The 18,686-nt window shown below is 38.0% G+C and overlaps 1 protein-coding gene across 2 annotated transcripts in view; it reads right to left on the minus strand.

Annotated features, from left to right (window-relative positions):
* The window catches only part of STXBP5L (syntaxin binding protein 5L), a 488,800-nt gene that overhangs the window by 83,058 nt on the left and 387,056 nt on the right, over positions 1–18,686 (minus strand). For both annotated transcript variants that reach the window (XM_015129967.3, XM_015129965.3), the window contains one exon: positions 15,313–15,378. In XM_015129967.3, the coding sequence (XP_014985453.2) occupies positions 15,313–15,378 (66 nt within the window). The remainder of the gene's footprint in view (positions 1–15,312; positions 15,379–18,686) is intronic.

Genomic DNA, 18,686 nt, shown 5'->3' on the forward strand with positions numbered 1-18,686 from the left:
ACCAAGGGTCTTAGCAAATGGCACACCAGGAGATTATATTCCACACCTGGCCCAGAGGGTCCCATGCCCATGTAGCCTCCCTCATTGCTAGCACAGTAGTCTGATATCTAACTGCAAGGTGGCAGCGAGGCTGGGGGAGGGGCGCCTGCCATTGCTGAGGCTTAAGTAGGTAAACAAAGCTGCGGGGAAGCTCGAATTGGGTGGAGCCCACCACAGCTCAAGGAGGCCGGCCTGCCTCTGTAGACTTCTCCTCTGGGGACAGGGCATAGCTAAACAAAAAGCAGCAGAAAACTCGGCAGAGGTATATGCCCCTGTCTGACAGGTTTGAAGAGAGCAGTGGATCTCCCAGCACGGAGCCTGAGATCTGAGAACGGACAGACTGCCTGCTCAAGTCGGTCCCTGACCCCTGAGTAGCCTAACTGGGAGACATCCCCCACTAGGTGCAGACCGACAACTCACATCTCACATGGCAGGGTACACCCCTGAGATGAAGCTTCCAGAGCAAGAATCAGACAGCAATACTTGCTGTTCAGCAATATTCTATCTTCGGCAGCCTCCGCTGCTGATACCCAGGCAAACAGGTCTGGAGTGGACCTCAAGCAAACTCCAACAGACCTACAGCTGAGGGTCATGACTGTTAGATTGAAAACTAACAAACAGAAAGGACACCCACACAAAAACCTCATCAGTACGTCACCATCGTCAAAGACCAAAGGCAGATAAAAACACAAAGATAGGGAAAAAGCAGTGCAGAAAAGCTGGAAATTCAAAAATCAGAGCACATCTCCCACTCCAAAGGAACACAGCTCATCGCCAGCAACGGAACAAAGCTGGACGGAGAATGACTTTGACGAGATGAGAGAAGAAGGCTTCAGTCGATCAAACTTCTCAGAGCTAAAGGAGGAACTACGTAACCAGCGCAAAGAAACTAAAAACCTTGAAAAAAGAATGGATGAATGGATAACTAAAATAATCAATGCAGAGAAGACCTTAAAAGAACTGATAGAGATGAAAACCATAACACGAGAACTATGTGACAAGTGAACAAGCTTCAGTAACTGACTCGATCAACTGGAAGAAAGAGTATCAGCGATTGAAGATCAAATGAATGAAATGAAGCAAGAAGAGAAGTTTAGAGAAAAAAGAGTAAAAATAAATGAACAAAGTCTCCAAGAAATATGGGATTATGTGAAAAGACCAAATCTATGTCTGATTGGTGTGCCTGAAAGTGACAGGGAAAATGAAACCAAGTTGGAAAACACTCTGCAGGATATCATCCAGGAGAACTTCCTCAACCTAGTAAGGCAAGCCAACATTCAAATTCAGGAAATACAGAGACCACCACAAAGATACTCCTCAAGAAGAGTAACTCCAAGACACATAATTGTCAGACTCACCAAAGTTGAAATGAAGGAAAAAATCTTAAGGGCAGCTAGACAGAAAGGTCGGGTTACACACAACCCATCAGACTACCAGCAGATCTCTCAGCAGAGACTCTACAAGCCAGAAGAGAGTGGGAGCCAATATTCAACATTCTTAAAGAAAAGAATTCTCAACCCAGAATTTCATATCCAGCCAAACTAAGCTTTATAAGTGAAGGAGAAATAAAATCCTTTACAGACAAGCAAATGCTTAGAGATTTTGTCACCACCAGGCCTACCCTACAAGAGCTCCTGAAGGAAGCACTAAACATGGAAAGGAACACGTACCAGTCATTGCAAAAACATGTCAAAATGTAAAGTACATCGATGCTAGGAAGAAACTGCATCAACTAGCGAGCAAAATAACCAGCTAATATCATAATGACAGGATCAAGTTCACACATAACAATATTAACCTTAAATGTAAATGGACTAAATGGACCAATTAAAAGACACAGACTGGCAAATTGGATAAAGAGTCAAGACACATCAGTTTGCTGTATTCAGGAGACCCATCTCACATGCAGAGACACACATAGGCTCAAAATAAAGGGATGGAGGAAGATCTACCAAGCAAATGGAAAACAAAAAAAGCAGGGGTTGCAATCCTAGTCTCTGATAAAACAGACTTTAAACCATCAAAGATCAAAAGAGACAAAGAAAGCCATTACATAATGGTAAAGGGATCAATTCATCAGGAAGAGGTAACTATCCTAAATATATATGCACCCAATACAGGAGCATGCAGATTCATAAAGCAAGTCCTTAGGGACTTACAAAGAGACTTAGACTCCCATACAATAATAATGGGAGACTTTAACACCCCACTGTCAACATTAGACAGATCAATGAGACAGAAAGTTAACAAGGATAAAGAAGAAAAGAGAGAAGAATCAAATAGATGTGATAAAAAAAATGATAAAGGGGATACCACCACTGACCCCACAGAAATACAAACTACCATCAGAGAATACTATAAACACCTCTATGCAAATAAACTAGAAAATCTAGAAGAAATAGATAATTTCCTGGACACTTACACTCTCCCAAGACTAAACCAGGAAGAAGTTGAATTCCTGAATAGACCAACAGCAGGCTCTGAAATTGAGGCAATAGTTAATAGCCTACCAACCAAAAAAAGTCCAGGATCAGATGGATTCACAGCTGAATTCTACCAGAGGTACGAGGAGGAGTTGGTGCCATTCCTTCTGAAACTATTCCAATCAATAGAAAAAGAGGGAATCCTCCCTAACTCATTTCACGAAGCCAACATAATCCTGATACCAAAGCCTGACAGAGACACACACACACAAAAAGAGAATTTTCGACCAATATCCCTGATGAACATCGATGCAAAAATCCTCAATAAAATACCGGCAAACCGAATCCGGCAGCACATCAAAAAGCTTATCCACCATGATCAAGTGGGCTTCATCCCTGGGATGCAAGGCTGGTTGAACATACACAAATCAATAAATGTAATCTAGCATATAAACAGAACCAAATACAAAAGCCACATGATTATCTGAATAGATGCAGAAAAGGCCTTTGACAAAATTCAACAGCCCTTCATGCTAAAAACTCTCAATAAATTCGGTATTGATGGAACGTATCTCAAAATAATAAGAGCTATTTATGACACACTCACAGCCAATATCATATTGAATGGGAAAAAACTGGAAGCATTCCCTTTGAAAACTGGCACAAGACAGGGATACCCTCACTCACCACTCCTATTCAACATAATGTTGGAAGTTCTGACTAGGGCACTCAGGCAAGAGAAAGAAATAAAGGGTGTTGAGTTAGGAAAAGAAGAAGTCAAATTGTCCCTGCTTGCAGATGACATGATTGTATATTTAGAAAACCCCATCACCTTAGCCCCAAATCTCCTTAAGCGGATAAGCAATCAGCAAAGTCTCAGGATACAAAATCAAGGTGCAAAAATCACAAGCATTCTTATACACCAGTAACAGACAAACAGAGAGCCAAATCAGGAATGAACTCCCATTCACAATAGCTTCAAAGAGAATAAAATACCTAGGAATCCAACTTACAAGGGATGTAAAGGACCTCTTCAAGGAGAACTACAAACCACTGCTCAGTGAAATCAAAGAGGACACAAACAAATGGAAGAACATACCATGCTCATGGATAGGAAGAATCAATATCGTGAAAATGGCCATACTGCCCAAGGTAATTTATAGATTCAATGCCATCCTCATCAAGCTACCAACGAGTTTCTTCACAGAATTGGAAAAAACTGCTTTAAAGTTCATATGGAACCAAAAAAGAGCCCGCATCTCCAAGACAATCCTAAGTCAAAAGAACAAAGCTGGAGGCATCACGCTACCTGACTTCAAACTATACTACAAGGCTACAGTAACCAAAACAGCATGGTACTGGTACCAAAACAGAGATATAGACCAATGGAACAGAACAGAGCCCTCAGAAATAATACCACACATCTACAGCCATCTGATCTTTGACAAAGCTGACAAAAACAAGAAATGGGGAAAGGATTCCCTATTTAATAAATGGTGCTGGGAAAATTGGCTAGCCATAAGTAGAAAGCTGAAACTGGATACTTTCCTTGCTCCTAATATGAAAATTAATTCAAGATGGATTAGAGACTTAAATGTTAGACCTAAAACCATAAAAACTCTAGTAGAAAACCTAGGTAATACCATTCAGGACATAGGCATGGGCAAGGACTTCATGTCTAAAACACCAAAAGCAACAGCAACAAATGCCAAAATTGACAAATGGGTTCTAATTAAACTAAAGAGCTTCTGCACAGCAAAAGAAACTACCATCAGAATGAACAGGCAGCCTACAGAATGGGAGAAAATTTTTGCAATCTACTCATCAGACAAAGGGCTAATATCCAGAACCTATAAAGAACTCAAACAAATTTACAAGAAAAAAGCTAACAACCCCATCAAAAAGTGGGCAAAGGATATGAACAGACACTTCTCAAAAGAAGACATTTGTACAGCAAACAGACACATGAAAAAATGCTCATCATCACTCACCATCAGAGAAACGCAAATCAAAACCACAATGAGATACCATCTTACACCAGTTAGAATGGCAATCATTAAAAAATCAGGAAACAACAAGTGCTAGAGAGGATGTAGAGAAATAGGAACACTTTTACACTGGTGGTGCGACTGTAAACTAGTTCAACCATTGTGGAAAACAGTGTGGCGATTCCTCAAGGATCTAGAATTAGAAATATCATTTGACCCAGCCATCCTATTACTGGGGATATACCCAAAGGATTATAAATCATGCTGCTATAAAGACACATGCACACGTATGTTTATTGCATCACTACTCACAATAGCAAAGACTTGGAATCAATCCAAATGTCCATCAGTGACAGACTGGATTAAGAAAATGTGGCACATATACAACACGGAATACTATACAGCCATAAAGAAGGATGAATTTGTGTCCTTTGTAGGGACATGGATGCAGCTGGAAACCATCATTCTCAGCAAACTATCGCAAGAACAGGAAACCAAACACAGCATGTTCTCACTTACAGGTGGGAACTGAACAATGAGATCACTTGGACACAGGAAGGGGAACATCACACACCGGGGCCTATTGTGGGGTGGGGACAGGGGGGAGGGATTGCATTAAGAGATATACCTAATGTAAATGACGAGTTAATGGGTACAGCACACCAACATGGCACATCTATGCATATGTAACAAACCTGCACATTGTGCACATGTACCCTAGAACTTAATGTATAATAATTTAAAAAAATTAAAAAATTAAAAATAAAAAATAAAAGATAAAAAAAGTATATAAAAAAGTGTGGTCATTGTGCATTGTGGTGGTATTACTAAACCTGGTATAACATTAACAAAAGAAGAAACATCATAGGCAAAGGGCTAAAAGCAGCATATCTACCAAAAATGGACAACAATTATATTAATTAATTATGAATTACTGAAAATCTTATCAATGAGACTGGGAACAAGAAAAAAAGGCTACTTATATCACATCTATTCAATATTGTATTGAAGGCCCTAGCCAATTTTTTCCTGTAGAAGGAGAAAACGGAAGTTTCATTTTCACAAGGGACATACTTGGATATGTAGATAATCCAAAAGGATTTTACAAACTATAAGAATTAAGAAATAGATTCAGGCTGGGTGCGGCGGCTCAAGCCTGTAATCCCAGCACTTTGGGAGGCTGAGACATGTGGATCATGAGGTTAGGAGATCAAGACCATCCTGGCTAACACGGTGAAACCCCATATCTACTAAAAAATACAAAAATCTAGCCAGGTGAGGTGGCAGACGCAAGTAGTCCAAGGTACTCAGGAGGCTGAGGCAGGAGAATGGCATAAACCCAGGAGGCGGAGCTTGCAGTGAGCTGAGCTCCGGCCACTGTACTCCAGCCTGGGTGACAGAGCAAGACTCCATCTCAAAAAAAAAAAAAAAAAAAAAAGGAATAGATTTAGCAAATTTCCTTGATGCATGCTCGATATACAAAAATTAGGTGTATTTTCATATTCTAACCACAAATAATTAGGAAAAGACATAAAAATAACAATAATAGGAAAAAAACCACAAAGGAATAAATTTAATGAAAGATGTGCAAGATCTCTACCAAAAACCCCAAAAATATTACCGAAAGAAAGTAGACACACATAGAGAGATAGTGAATGAAAATTTCAATATTGTTGAATATGTTAATTCTGCCCAGGTGATCTATAGATCCAGTGAAATCATAATAAAAATCTAAGCATGTTTGTGTGTGAAATGACAAATTCTTTATAAAAGTTATATGAAAATACCAAAAGGTAGAACAGCTACAATGATCTTTTAAAAACTTTTTAAAATTATTATTATTATTATGTTTAATGAGATGGGATATCACTATGTTGCCCAGGCTAGTCTTCAAACTCATGGCCTCAAGTGATCCTCCCTCCTTGGCCTCCCAAAGTGCTGGGATTATAGGCATGAGCCACTGTGCCTGGCCAGCTGTAACAAAATTTGAAGTTAGGTATGTAAATTTGATATAAGATATTGAATTATATTTTATATTGAAGATTTATAACCATGGGAAAATATGATCAATGTAATAAGAATATTAATTTTACAACATGACATGGAAAATTAATCATAAAAGGTGCAGAGAGAAAATATAGACACCTACTAGAATATTTGTATGACACCATAGGTATGGGGCAATAAATACCTAAATTAGGCTGGTGTCAATGAGAATGCAAAAGGAAGAATAAACATATGAGACAATCTTTACAATAAGACCAATAAAATAAGGATTAAAAATATATGACTAAAAGAAAAATGTACATAGGATATAACTAGATTATACATAGCCTAGATTCCTGAAGAATAAGAATAAAGAACTAACAACTTTTCAGGGATGGAATAAATCCAAGAAATGCTGCAATTCTAAATGAATTTCTACAAGTCCAAACTCACTGCTTTATAATGGCATTATTAAACTTCTGTAAATTTGTATTAAGTTCAAATTAAAATAATGTAAATAAAAATGAATTGAGGGGCAGTTCCAAGATGGCTGAATAGGAACAGTCGAGAGCTCCCAGCATGAGCAGTGCAGAAGATGGGCAATTTCTGCATTTCCAACTGAAGTACTGGGTTCATCTCACTGGGGCTTGTTGGACAGTGGGTGTAGGACCTGGGTGCAGCCCACCAAGCGTGAGCTGGATCAGGGCAAGACATCACCTCACCTGGGAAGCACAAGGGGTCAGGGAATTCCCTTTCCTAGCCAAGGGAAGCTGTGACAGATGGCACCTGGAAAATTGGGTCACTCCCACCCTAATACTGCACTTTTCCAATGGTCTTAGCAAACGGCACACCAGGAGATTGTATCCCATGCCTAACTTGGAGGGTCCCACGCCCATGGAGCCTCACTCGTTGCTAGCACAGCAGAGATTGAACTGCCAGGTGGCAGCGAGGCTGGGGAGGGGCGCCTGCCATTGCTGAGGCTTGAGTAGGTAAACAAAGCAGCCAGGAAGCTTGAACTGAGTGGAGCCCACTGCAGCTCAAGGAGGCCTGCCTGCCTCTGTAGACTCCACCTCTGGGGGCAGGGCATAGCTGAACAAAAGGCAGCAGAAACCTCTGCAGACTTAACTGTCTCTGTCTGACAGCTTTGAAGACAGTAGTGGTTCTCCCAGTACAGAGTTTGAGATCTGAGAATGGACAGACTGACTCCTCAGTGGGTCCCTGACCACAAAGTAGCCTAACTGGGAGGCACCCCCCAGTAGGGGCAGACTCACACCTCACACAGCCGGGTACCCCTCTGAGATGAAGCTTCCAGAGGAACGATCAGGCAGCAACATTTGCTGTTTAGCAATATTCACTGTTCTGCAGCCGCTGCTGCTGATACCCAGGCGAACAGGGTCTGGAGTGGACCTCCAGCAAACTCCAACAGACCTGCAGCTGAGGGTCCTGACTGTTAGAAGGAAAACTAACAAACAGAAAGGACATCCACACCAAAACCCCATTTGTACATCACTATCATCAAAGATCAAAGGTAGATAAAACCACAAAGATGGGGAATAAACAGAGGAGAAAGGCTGAAAATTCTAAAAATCAGAGCACCTCTCTCCCTCCAAAGGAATGCAGCTCCTCGCCAGCAATGGAACAAAGCTAGATGGAGAATGACTTTGACGAGTTGAGAGAAGAAGGCTTCAGAAGATTAAACTTCTCTGAGCTAAAGGAGGAAGTTCGAACCCATCGCAAAGAAGCTAAAAACCTTGAAAAAAGATTAGACGAATGGCTAACTAGAATAACCATTGGAGAGAACTCCTTAACTCACCTGATGGAGCTGAAAACCATGGCACGAGAAGTATGTGATGAATGCAGAAGCTTTAGTAGCCGATTCGATCAACTGGAAGAAAGGGTATCAGTGATTGAAGATCAAATGAATGAAATGAAGCAAGAAGAGAAGTTTAAAGAAAAAAGAGTAAAAAGAAATGAACAAATGTCCAAGAAATATGGGACTATGTGAAAAGACCAAATCTACGTCTGTTTGGTGTAGGTAAAAGTGATGGAGAGAATGGAACCAAGCTGGAAAAAACTCTGCGGGATATTATCCAGGAGAACTTCCCCAACCTAGCAAGGCAGGCCAACATTCAAATACAGAGAACACCACAAAGATACTCCTCGAGAAGAGCAACTCCAAGATACGTAATTGTCAGATTCACCAAAGTTGAAATGAAGGAAAAATGTTAAGGACAGCCAGAGAGAAAGGTCGGGTTAGCCACAAAGGGAAGCCCATCAGACTAACAGTAGATCTCTCAGCAGAGACTCTATAAGTCAGAAGAGAGTGGGAGCCAATATTCAACATTCTTAAAGAAAAGAATTTTCAACCCAGAATTTCATATCCAGCCAAACTAAGCTTCATAAGTGAAGGAGAAATAAAATCCTTTACAGACAAGCAAATGCTGAGAGATTCTGTCACCACCAGGCCTGCCTTACAAGAGCTCCTGAAGGAAGCACTAAACATGGAAAGGAACAAGCGGTACCAGCCACTGCAAAAACATGCCAAATTGTAAAGACCATTGATGCTAGGAAGAAACTTTATCAACTAACGAGCAAAATAATCAGTTAACATCATAATGACAAGATCAAATTCACACATAACAATATTAACCTTAAATGTAAGTGGGCTAAATGCCCAATTAAAAGACACAGACTGGCAAATTGGATAAAGAGTCAAGACCCATCAGTGTGCAGTATTCAGGAGACCCATCTCACATAGAGAGACACACATAGGCTCAAAATAAAGGGATGGAGGAAGATCTACCAAGCAAATGGAAAGCAAAAAAAAGGCAGGGGTTGTAATCCCAGTTTCTGATAAAACAGACTTTAAACCAACAAAGATCAAAAGAGACAAAGAAGGTCATTACATAATGGTAAAGGGATGAATTCAACAAGAAGAGCTAACTATCCTAAATATATATGCACCCAATACAGGAGCACCCAGATTCATAAAGCAAGTCCTTAGAGACCTATGAAGAGACTTAGACTGCCACAAAATAATAATGGGAGACTTTAACACCCCACTGTCAATATTAGACAGATTAATGCAACAGAAAGTTAAAAAGGATATCGAGGAATTGAACTCAGCTCTGCACCAAGTGGACCTAATAGACATCTACAGAACTCTCCACCCCAAATCAACAGAATATACATTCTTCTCAGCACCACATCGCACTTATTCCAAAACTGACCACATAGTTGGCAGTAAAGCACTCCTTAGCAAATGTAAAAGAACAGAAATTATAACAAACTGTCTCTCAGACAAGAGTGCAATCAAACTAGAACTCAGGATTAAGAAACTCAATCAAAACTGCTCAACTCCATGGAAACTGAACAACCTGAATGACTACTGGGAACGTAACAAAATGAAGGCAGAAATAAAGACGTTCTTTGAAATCAATGAGAGCAAAGACACAACATACCAGAATCTCAGGGACACATTTAAAGCAGTGTGTAGAGGGAAATGTATAGTACTAAATGCCCAGAAGAGAAAGCAGTAAAGATCTAAAATCGACACCCTAACATCATCATTAAAAGAACTAGAGAAGCAAGAGCAAACACATTCAAAAGCTAGCAGAAGGCAAGAAATAACTAAAATCAGAGCAGAACTGAAGAAGATAGAGACACAAAAACCCTTCAAAAAATCAATGAATCCAGCAGCTGTTTTTCTAAAGAGATCAACAAAATTGATAGACCATTAGCAAGACTAATAAAGAAGAAAAGAGAGAAGAATCCAATAGATGCAATAAAAAATGATAAAGGGGATATCACCACCGACCCCACAGAAATACAAACTACCATCAGAGAATAATATAAACACCTCTACACAAATAAACTAAAAAATCTAGAATAAATGGATAAATTCCAGGACACACACACCCTCCAAAGACTAAACCAGGAAGAAGTTGAATCCCTGAATAGACCAATAACAGGCTCTGAAATTGAGGCAATAATTAATAGCCTACCAACCTAAAAAAGTCCAGGACCAGATGGATTCACAGCTGAATTCTACCAGAGGTTCAAGGAGGAGCTGGTACCATTCCTTCTGAAATTACTCCAATCAATAGAAAAAGAGTGAATTCTCCCTAACACATTTTGTGAGACCAGCATCATCCTGATACCAAAACCTGGCAAAGACACAACAAAAAAAGAGAATTTTAAACCAATATCCCTGATGAACATCAATGCAAAAATTCTCAATAAAATACTGGCAAACCAAATCCAGCAGCACATCAAAAAGCTTATCCACCATGATCAAGTGGGCTCCATCCCTGGGATGCAAGGCTGGTTGAACATATGCAAATCAATAAATGTAATCCAGCATATAAATGGAACCAAAGACAAAAACCACATGATTATCTCAATAGATGTAGAAAAGGTCTTTGACAAAATTCCACAGCCCTTCGTGCTAAAACTCTCAATAAATTAGGTATTGATGGGACATATCTCAAAATAATAAGAGTCTTTTATGACAGATCCACAGCCAATATCATAATGAATGGGCAAAAACTGGAAGCATTCCCTTTGAAAACAGGCACAAGACAGGGATGCCTTCTCTCACCACTCCTATTCAACATAGTGTTGGAAGTTCTGGCCAGGGCAATCAGGCAAGAGAAAGAAATAAAGGGAACTGTCTGTTCATATCCTTTGCCCACTTTTCGATGGGGTGGTTTGTTTTTTTCTTGTAAATTTGTTTGAGTTCTTTGTAGGTTCTGGATATTAGCCCTTTGTCAGATGAGTAGATTGCAAAAATTTTCTCCCATTCTGTAGGTTGCCTGTTCACTCTGATGGTAGTTTCTTTTGCTGTGCAGAAGCTCTTTAGTTTAATTAGATCCCATTTGTCAATTTTGGCTTTTGCTGCCGTTGCTTTTGGTGTTTTAGACATGAAGTCCTTGCCCATGCCTATGTCCTGAATGGTATTCCCTAGGTTTTCTTCTAGGGTTTTTATGGTATTAGGTCTAACATTTAAGTCTCTAATCCATCTTGAATTAATTTTCGTATAAGGAGTAAGGAAAGGATCCAGTTTCAGCTTTCTACGTAAGGCTAGCCAATTTTCCCAGCACCATTTATTAAATAGAGAATCCTTTCCCCATTTCTTGTTTTTGTCAGCTTTGTCAAAGATCAGATGGCTGTAGATGTGTGGTATTATTTCTGAGGACTCTGTTCTGTTCCAATGGTCTATATCTCTGTTTTGGTACCAGTACCATGCTGTTTTGGTTACTGTAGCCTTGTAGTATAGTTTGAAAGGATATGAACAGACAGTTCTCAAAAGAAGACATTCATACAGCCAACAGACACATGAAAAAATGCTCATCATCACTGGCCATCAGAGAAATGCAAATCAAAACCACAATGAGATACCATCTCACACCAGTTAGAATGGCAATCATTAAAAAGTCAGGAAACAACAGGTGCTGGAGAGGATGTGGAGAAATACGAACACTTTTACACTGTTGGTGGGATTGTAAACTAGTTCAACCATTATGGAAACAGTATGGCGATTCCTCAAGGACCTAGAACTAGAAGTACCATATGACCCAGCCATCCCATTACTGGGTATATACCCAAAGGATTATAAATCATGCTGCTATAAAGACACATGCACACATATGTTTATTGCAGCACTATTCACAATAGCAAAGACTTGGAATCAACCCAAATGTCCACCAGTGACAGACTGGATTAAGAAAATGTGGCACATATACACCATGGAATACTATGCAGCCATAAAAAAGGATGAGTTTGTGTCCTTTGTAGGGACATGGATGCAGCTGGAAACCATCATTCTCAGCAAATTATCGCAAGAACAGAAAACCAAACACCGCATGTTCTCACTCATAGGTGGAAACTGAACAATGAGATCACTTGGACTCGGGAAGGGGAACATCACACACCGGGGCCTATCACGGGGAGGGGGGAGGAGGGAGGGATTGCATTGGGAGTTATACCTGATGTAAATGACGAGTTGATGGGTGCTGAGGAGTTGATGGGTGCAGCACACCAACAAGGCACAAGTATACATATGTAACAAACCTGCACATTATCCACATGTACCCTAGAACTTAAAGTATAATTTAAAAAAAAAAGAAAAAAAAAAGAAATAAAGGGTATTCAGTTATGAAAACAGGAAGTCAAATTGTCACTGTTTGCAGATGACATGATTATATATTTAGAAAACCTCAACATCTCAACTCAAAATCTCCTTAAGCTGGTAAGCAACTTCAGCAAAGTCTCAGGACACAAAATCAATGTGCAAATATCACAGGCATTCTAATATGCCAATAACAGACAAACAGAGAGCCAAATCATGAGTGAACTCCCATTCACAATTGCTTCAAAGAGAATAAAACACCTAGGAATCCAACTTACAAGGGATGTAAAGGACCTCTTCAAGGAGAACTACAAACCACTGTTCAATGAAATAAAAGAGGACACAAACAATTGAAGAACATTCCATGCTCATGGATAGGAAGAATCAATATTGTGAAAATGGCCATACTGCCCAATCAATGCCATCCCCATCAAGCTACCAATGACTTTCTTCACAGAATTGGAAAAAAACTACTTTAAAATTCATATGGAATAAAAAAAGAGCCCACATTGCCAAGACAATCCTAAAGAACAAAGCTGGAGGCATCATGCTATCTGACTTCAAACTATACTACAAGGTTCCAGCAACCAAACAGCATGGTACTGGTACCAAAACAGAGATATAGACCAATGGAACAGAACAGAGGCCTCAGAAATAACATCGCACATCTACAACCATCTGATCTTTGACAAAGCTGACAAAAACAAGAAATGGGGAAAGGATTCCCTATTTAATAAATGGTGCTGGGAAAACTGGCTAGCCATATGTAGAAAGCTGAAACTGGATCCCTTCCTTACACCTTAAACAAAAATTAATTCAAGATCAATTAAACACTTAAATGCTAGATCTAAAACCATAAAAACCTTAGAAGGAAACCTAGGCAATACCATTCAGGACATAGGCATGGGCAAGGACTTCATGTCTAAAACACCAAAAGCAATGGCAACAAAAGCCAAAACTGACAAATGGCATCTAATTAAACCAAAGAACTTTTGCACAGCAAAAGAAACTACCATCAGAGTGAACAGGCAACCTACAGAATGGGAGAAAATTTTTGCAATCTACTCATCAGACAAAGGGCTAATATCCAGAATCTACAAATAACTCAAACAAATTTAGAAGAAGAAAAAAAAAACCCATCAAAAAGTGGGTGACGGATATGAACAGATACTTCTCAAAAGAAGACTTCTATGCAGCTAAGAGACACATGAAAAAATGCTCATCATCACTCGCCATCAGAGAAACGCAAATCAAAACCACAGTGATATACCATCTCACACCAGTTAGAATGGCGATCATTAAAAAGTCAGGAAACAACAGGTGCTGGAGAGGATATGGAGAGATAGGAACACTTTTACACTGTTGGTGGGAGTGTAAACTGGTTCAACCACTGTGGAAGACAGTGTGGTGATTCCTCAAGGATCTAGAACTAGAAATACCATTTGACCCAGTCTTCCTATTACTGAGTATAGATCCAAAGGATTATAAATCATCCTACTATAAAGACACATGCACACGTAGGTTTATTGTGGTACTATTCACTAGCAAAGACTTGGAACCAACCCAACTGTCCATCAGTGATTAACTGGATTAAGAAAATGTGGCACATATACACCATGGAATACCATGCTGCCATAAAAAAAGGATGAGTTCAAGTCCTTTGTAGGGACATGGATGAGGCTGGAAACCATCATTCTCAGCAAACCATTGCAAGAAGAGAAAACCAAACACCGCATGTTCTCACTCATAGGTGGGAATTGAACAATGAGAACACTTGGACACAGGAAGGGGAACATCACACACCGGGGCCTGTCCTGGGGTTGGGTGATGGGCGAGGGATAGCATTAGGAGATATACCTAATGTAAATGACGAGTTAATGGGTGCAGTACACCAACATGGCACATGTATACATATGTAACAAACCTGCACATTGTGCACATGTACCCTAGAACTTAAAGTATAAAAATAATAAAAAATAATAAAAATAAAAATGAACTATAATTTCTTGTCTGTAAGAACAGATCTGTCATTCAGTAAAGACAAACCTAATTATTTTGGTGTTTAGAAACTTACACAAAACTATACATACATTATAGAAAAATCAGAATTATCAAATACATAAAAATTTAAAAAAACAGGCAAACCAGTCATAATCCCACCACCCAAAAATAACTGTTAACTTTTTTTTTTGACATACAGTACCTTAAAGATGTATCCCTGGGAATCTTATTCTCACATTTTAAATATATTTTAATGGGTACACACTTTGTCTTGATGTTTTGCTTCATATCATATTCTATTATCATTTTTTTTGTCAATTAATGAATATACATGTTTCCAAACTGTGGTCCAGAGGAATGGTATCATTTGCTCCTGCATGTATACTGTATATTTCCCACTAATTCAGCTCTGGCCAGAGGATGACAAGTTTCTGTATATTACCAATTTTTATTTGATACTTAGTAAGCATTATTAATGTATCTGCAAAATAACTTTCCTTTAAAATGTCTTTTAAAGTGTTGCACTTATACTTCTGATCTTAATTTTATTTTGAGATAAAAGTATTTTAAAAGACATTTATTCATATTTTATATTTGGAATCAAATTTGCTTACAGTAAATTTAATGAATGGAATTACACCTAATTACTAAAATTATAAATTTCACATTATAAAGATCATGAAAATAAAGCAATAGATTACTCCAGTGAACTACCAGAATCTTGAAAAATACCACTCACGTTTACCTGAGGTAGGAGACTTGCAGCGCTCAAGTTCTAGGGGAACTGGATTGTCATTCAGTTCAGTTAAACCTGAAAATACAATGAAAAAAATGAGATAAATTTTCCTAGTCTTTTGTAGGTTATTCTAATTTCTTAATTCCTACAAGTTTAAAAGGCTTTTTTTTCCATGTGAAAACTACTTTACCATGACAAAGTTATGTCAATTATTCTGAATTTAAAAAATATTTTTATTAATTTTTTTCTCTTTATAGAGATAGGGTCTCAGTATGTTGCCCAGGCTCATCTTGAACTCCTGGGCTCAAGCAATACTCCCACTTCACCTACCCAAAGTGTTGGGATTACAGGTGTGAGCCAACATGCCTGGCCTATTTTGAAAATTTGTTTAAACAAATGATACAGGAAAAAATAAGGAGCAGTAACTGATTGACACACAAGATTATTTAAACATGGATGGCACAAACATATAAAATCCTTTTTTTTACTATTTTTATAAGAAATAGCTACTTTAATAAATGACCCAATTTTATCTGAAAATAGATAATAAATAATAAGAATTAGAAGGGGTTTTAACAATACCTAATCAAATATCCTCTCAGGCGATATGATTATTGGCTTTTAAAAGATCTTTAAAAACTGCTACAAATTCTAAATTTTGTATTTATTTATAAAAATGTAGTATTGTATATTACATACTGTGTTTTGTTCAATAGTATCAAATTCCTTATAATAAGCACTATATTTTTCTCTTTCTCATATTTCTTACTTTTTTTTCTGCCACTTTTCTGACAAATGCAACAATAGACACACAGATTAATAAACATTTTATAATTCTCTGTACTTGCCAATCTGTATTTATATAGTATTTGTAAAATGTTCTTCACTATGGTTTTTCTATCTTTGTTATAAAGTCTCACAGACTTTCTTTTGTGAAATAAATATTCATAGTTTCTATTTTAATCTGTCTCCATGCTCAGAAACATTTGAGAGCTATTTTCAATGACTGAAATAATCTTTGTTCCTATTCTTTCCCATCACCCTCTTCTTTATACAATTTATAACAATAAGCTTGCGGTAGGTCCAAAAAAACCCAGAATTTTGAAACTGAAAGGTGCCTTGTGACAACGTAGCCCAACTCTTGTGTTTTATAAGTGAGAAACTGTAACTTCAAAGAGTTTAAGCTATTTATTCAAAGTCAGAGAAGTCAATAACAGAGCTTGAAAAGGACACAGGACTCAGATTTTGACATACTATATTATTCTGCACTCATACTTCAATTGCTGATAGAGCACTGAATACCAACTCCAAAGCTTATTGTTTGCTCTATTTCTTTCTTCACTGAACATTATTTTCAAGACTTTCAATTTAATGCTCATCCAATTTTAAATTTCTGTTTATAATCATAGTACACATAATATTTGCTGATATAAATGTTACCATTAATCTGGAAATAGATATTCATCAAACTAAACTATGTTGAACACAGTCTTAACCCTAGATATACAAATTAGATAGGAAAAAGTTTGACTAAATAAGCAATAAATGTTAATCCACAGAGTTGCTATAAGAGTTTTCCAGGCACTCCTTGAAAGTGTACTGACTTAAACAGGCTTTGCTATCTGACAGCAAATTAGAAACTGCAAGTTATAAAGAGGAGGAGGCTGCTAGAACTAGAAACATTAAGAAAAGTAACGTGGAACAGTGAAAGAATGGGCAGAGAAAGGAACTATAATGACTAGTGAGTGAGTGATCTGGGACCATTTAACAGAGGTAGGTGTTTTACAGATCTCTGAAAGGCTTTAAAGACCTTATTGTAAGTTGAGTCAGTGAATCAAATCTATTGAATGGCTACTGTGCCACACGTTCTTTGTAGTAATAGTAATAACAGAAAGTGACATCTACTATTTTGTACCCAATCCTCTGCTAAATACTTTATATAAATTATCCTTTTCACACCTGCCAATACAATGAGAGGGGTTTTAATATTAACCCCATCATACAGATAAGAAAACAAGGAAGAAAGGTTATTACATCAATTCTCCAAAGCTAAACAGCTAGGAGGTAGGATGGGATTTGGTCACTATAATATAGTTAGTAAGTAAGAAAGCATGATGCATATGTTAGAAAGAGTTTCATCAAAATTTTAAAATGCAAAATTTGGTGGTTAAAGAGCTAAGCTCATTTGTCTGGAAAACACCATCATTTTTATTTCTGTACTGTCTATTGATTCTGTCATTTTCCCTAGCTCCTTCTGAATTCACCTACTTTCCTGATGAAGGTAGGAACTGAACTGAATATGGATCTAACAATAATAGTAAAACTACTTCCATGTGCCAATTTACAATGTGTCAAAACCCTAAAGCAAATAATTTTATAGTTATCATCATTAAATACTATATAGTTATTCAAAGCAATCATTATTTTAAAATAAACATTTTTTGTACTATAGAAGTAATGCTTTGTCCCTCTAGAAAACTTGGAAGATACAGAAAAGTGATGGAGGGGATTAAAAAATACACAATTTCATCATAACTTTGGCTTTTTTCTTCCTTCCTTTTTTTTTTTTTTTTGAAACAGAGTCTCACTCTGTAGCCCAGGCTGGAATGCACTGGTGCCATCTCAGCTCACTGCAACCTCCACCTCCTGGGTCTCAACCAATTCTCCTGCCTCAGCCTCTCAAGTAGCTGGGATTACAGGTGTGTGCCACCAAACCCAGCTAATTTTTATATTTTTAGTAGAGACAAGGTTTCACCATATTGGCCAGGCTGGTCTCAAACTCCTGACCTCAAGTGATCTGCCTGCCTCGGCCTCCCAAAGTGTTGGGATTACAGGTGTGAGCCATCATGCCTGGCCCCTTCCATGATGATTTTTAATCCAATAAAGACAGTTTCATATTCTGATTTCTCTAAATAACATTTATTTCATAAACAATTCCACCATTTAAAACATTTTATCAAATCATTATAAAGATATACCATACTTTTAATTTAACATTCCTCCATTGTGAAACATTTGGATTTTCCAATCTTTACTATACTAAATAATGCTACAATAAATACCTATATGTGAAAATCTTTGATTTGTTTTTGTTTTTCCCTTAAAGACTTCCATAATCTTTCCACTATGCTACGACAGGGGCTGTTCATTTTGCATTCTCCCTAGCAACTTACGGGAGTTCCAATTGCTCAATATCTCCACCAACACTAGGTAATATAGTCTCTTAAAATCTTAGTCCTTCTGGTCATAGTAGTATGTTATTATGATTTTAAATTTCTCTGATGACTATTGATAGTTGGAACATTTTCATGTGCTTATTGGCTAATCATATATCTTCATGATCCTATTCAACTCTTTGGCTTATTCTTTATGTTGGACTGCTT

This window comes from Macaca mulatta, chromosome 2, assembly GCF_049350105.2.
Source record: "Macaca mulatta isolate MMU2019108-1 chromosome 2, T2T-MMU8v2.0, whole genome shotgun sequence".
In the NCBI taxonomy this organism is placed as follows: Eukaryota; Metazoa; Chordata; class Mammalia; order Primates; family Cercopithecidae; genus Macaca; species Macaca mulatta.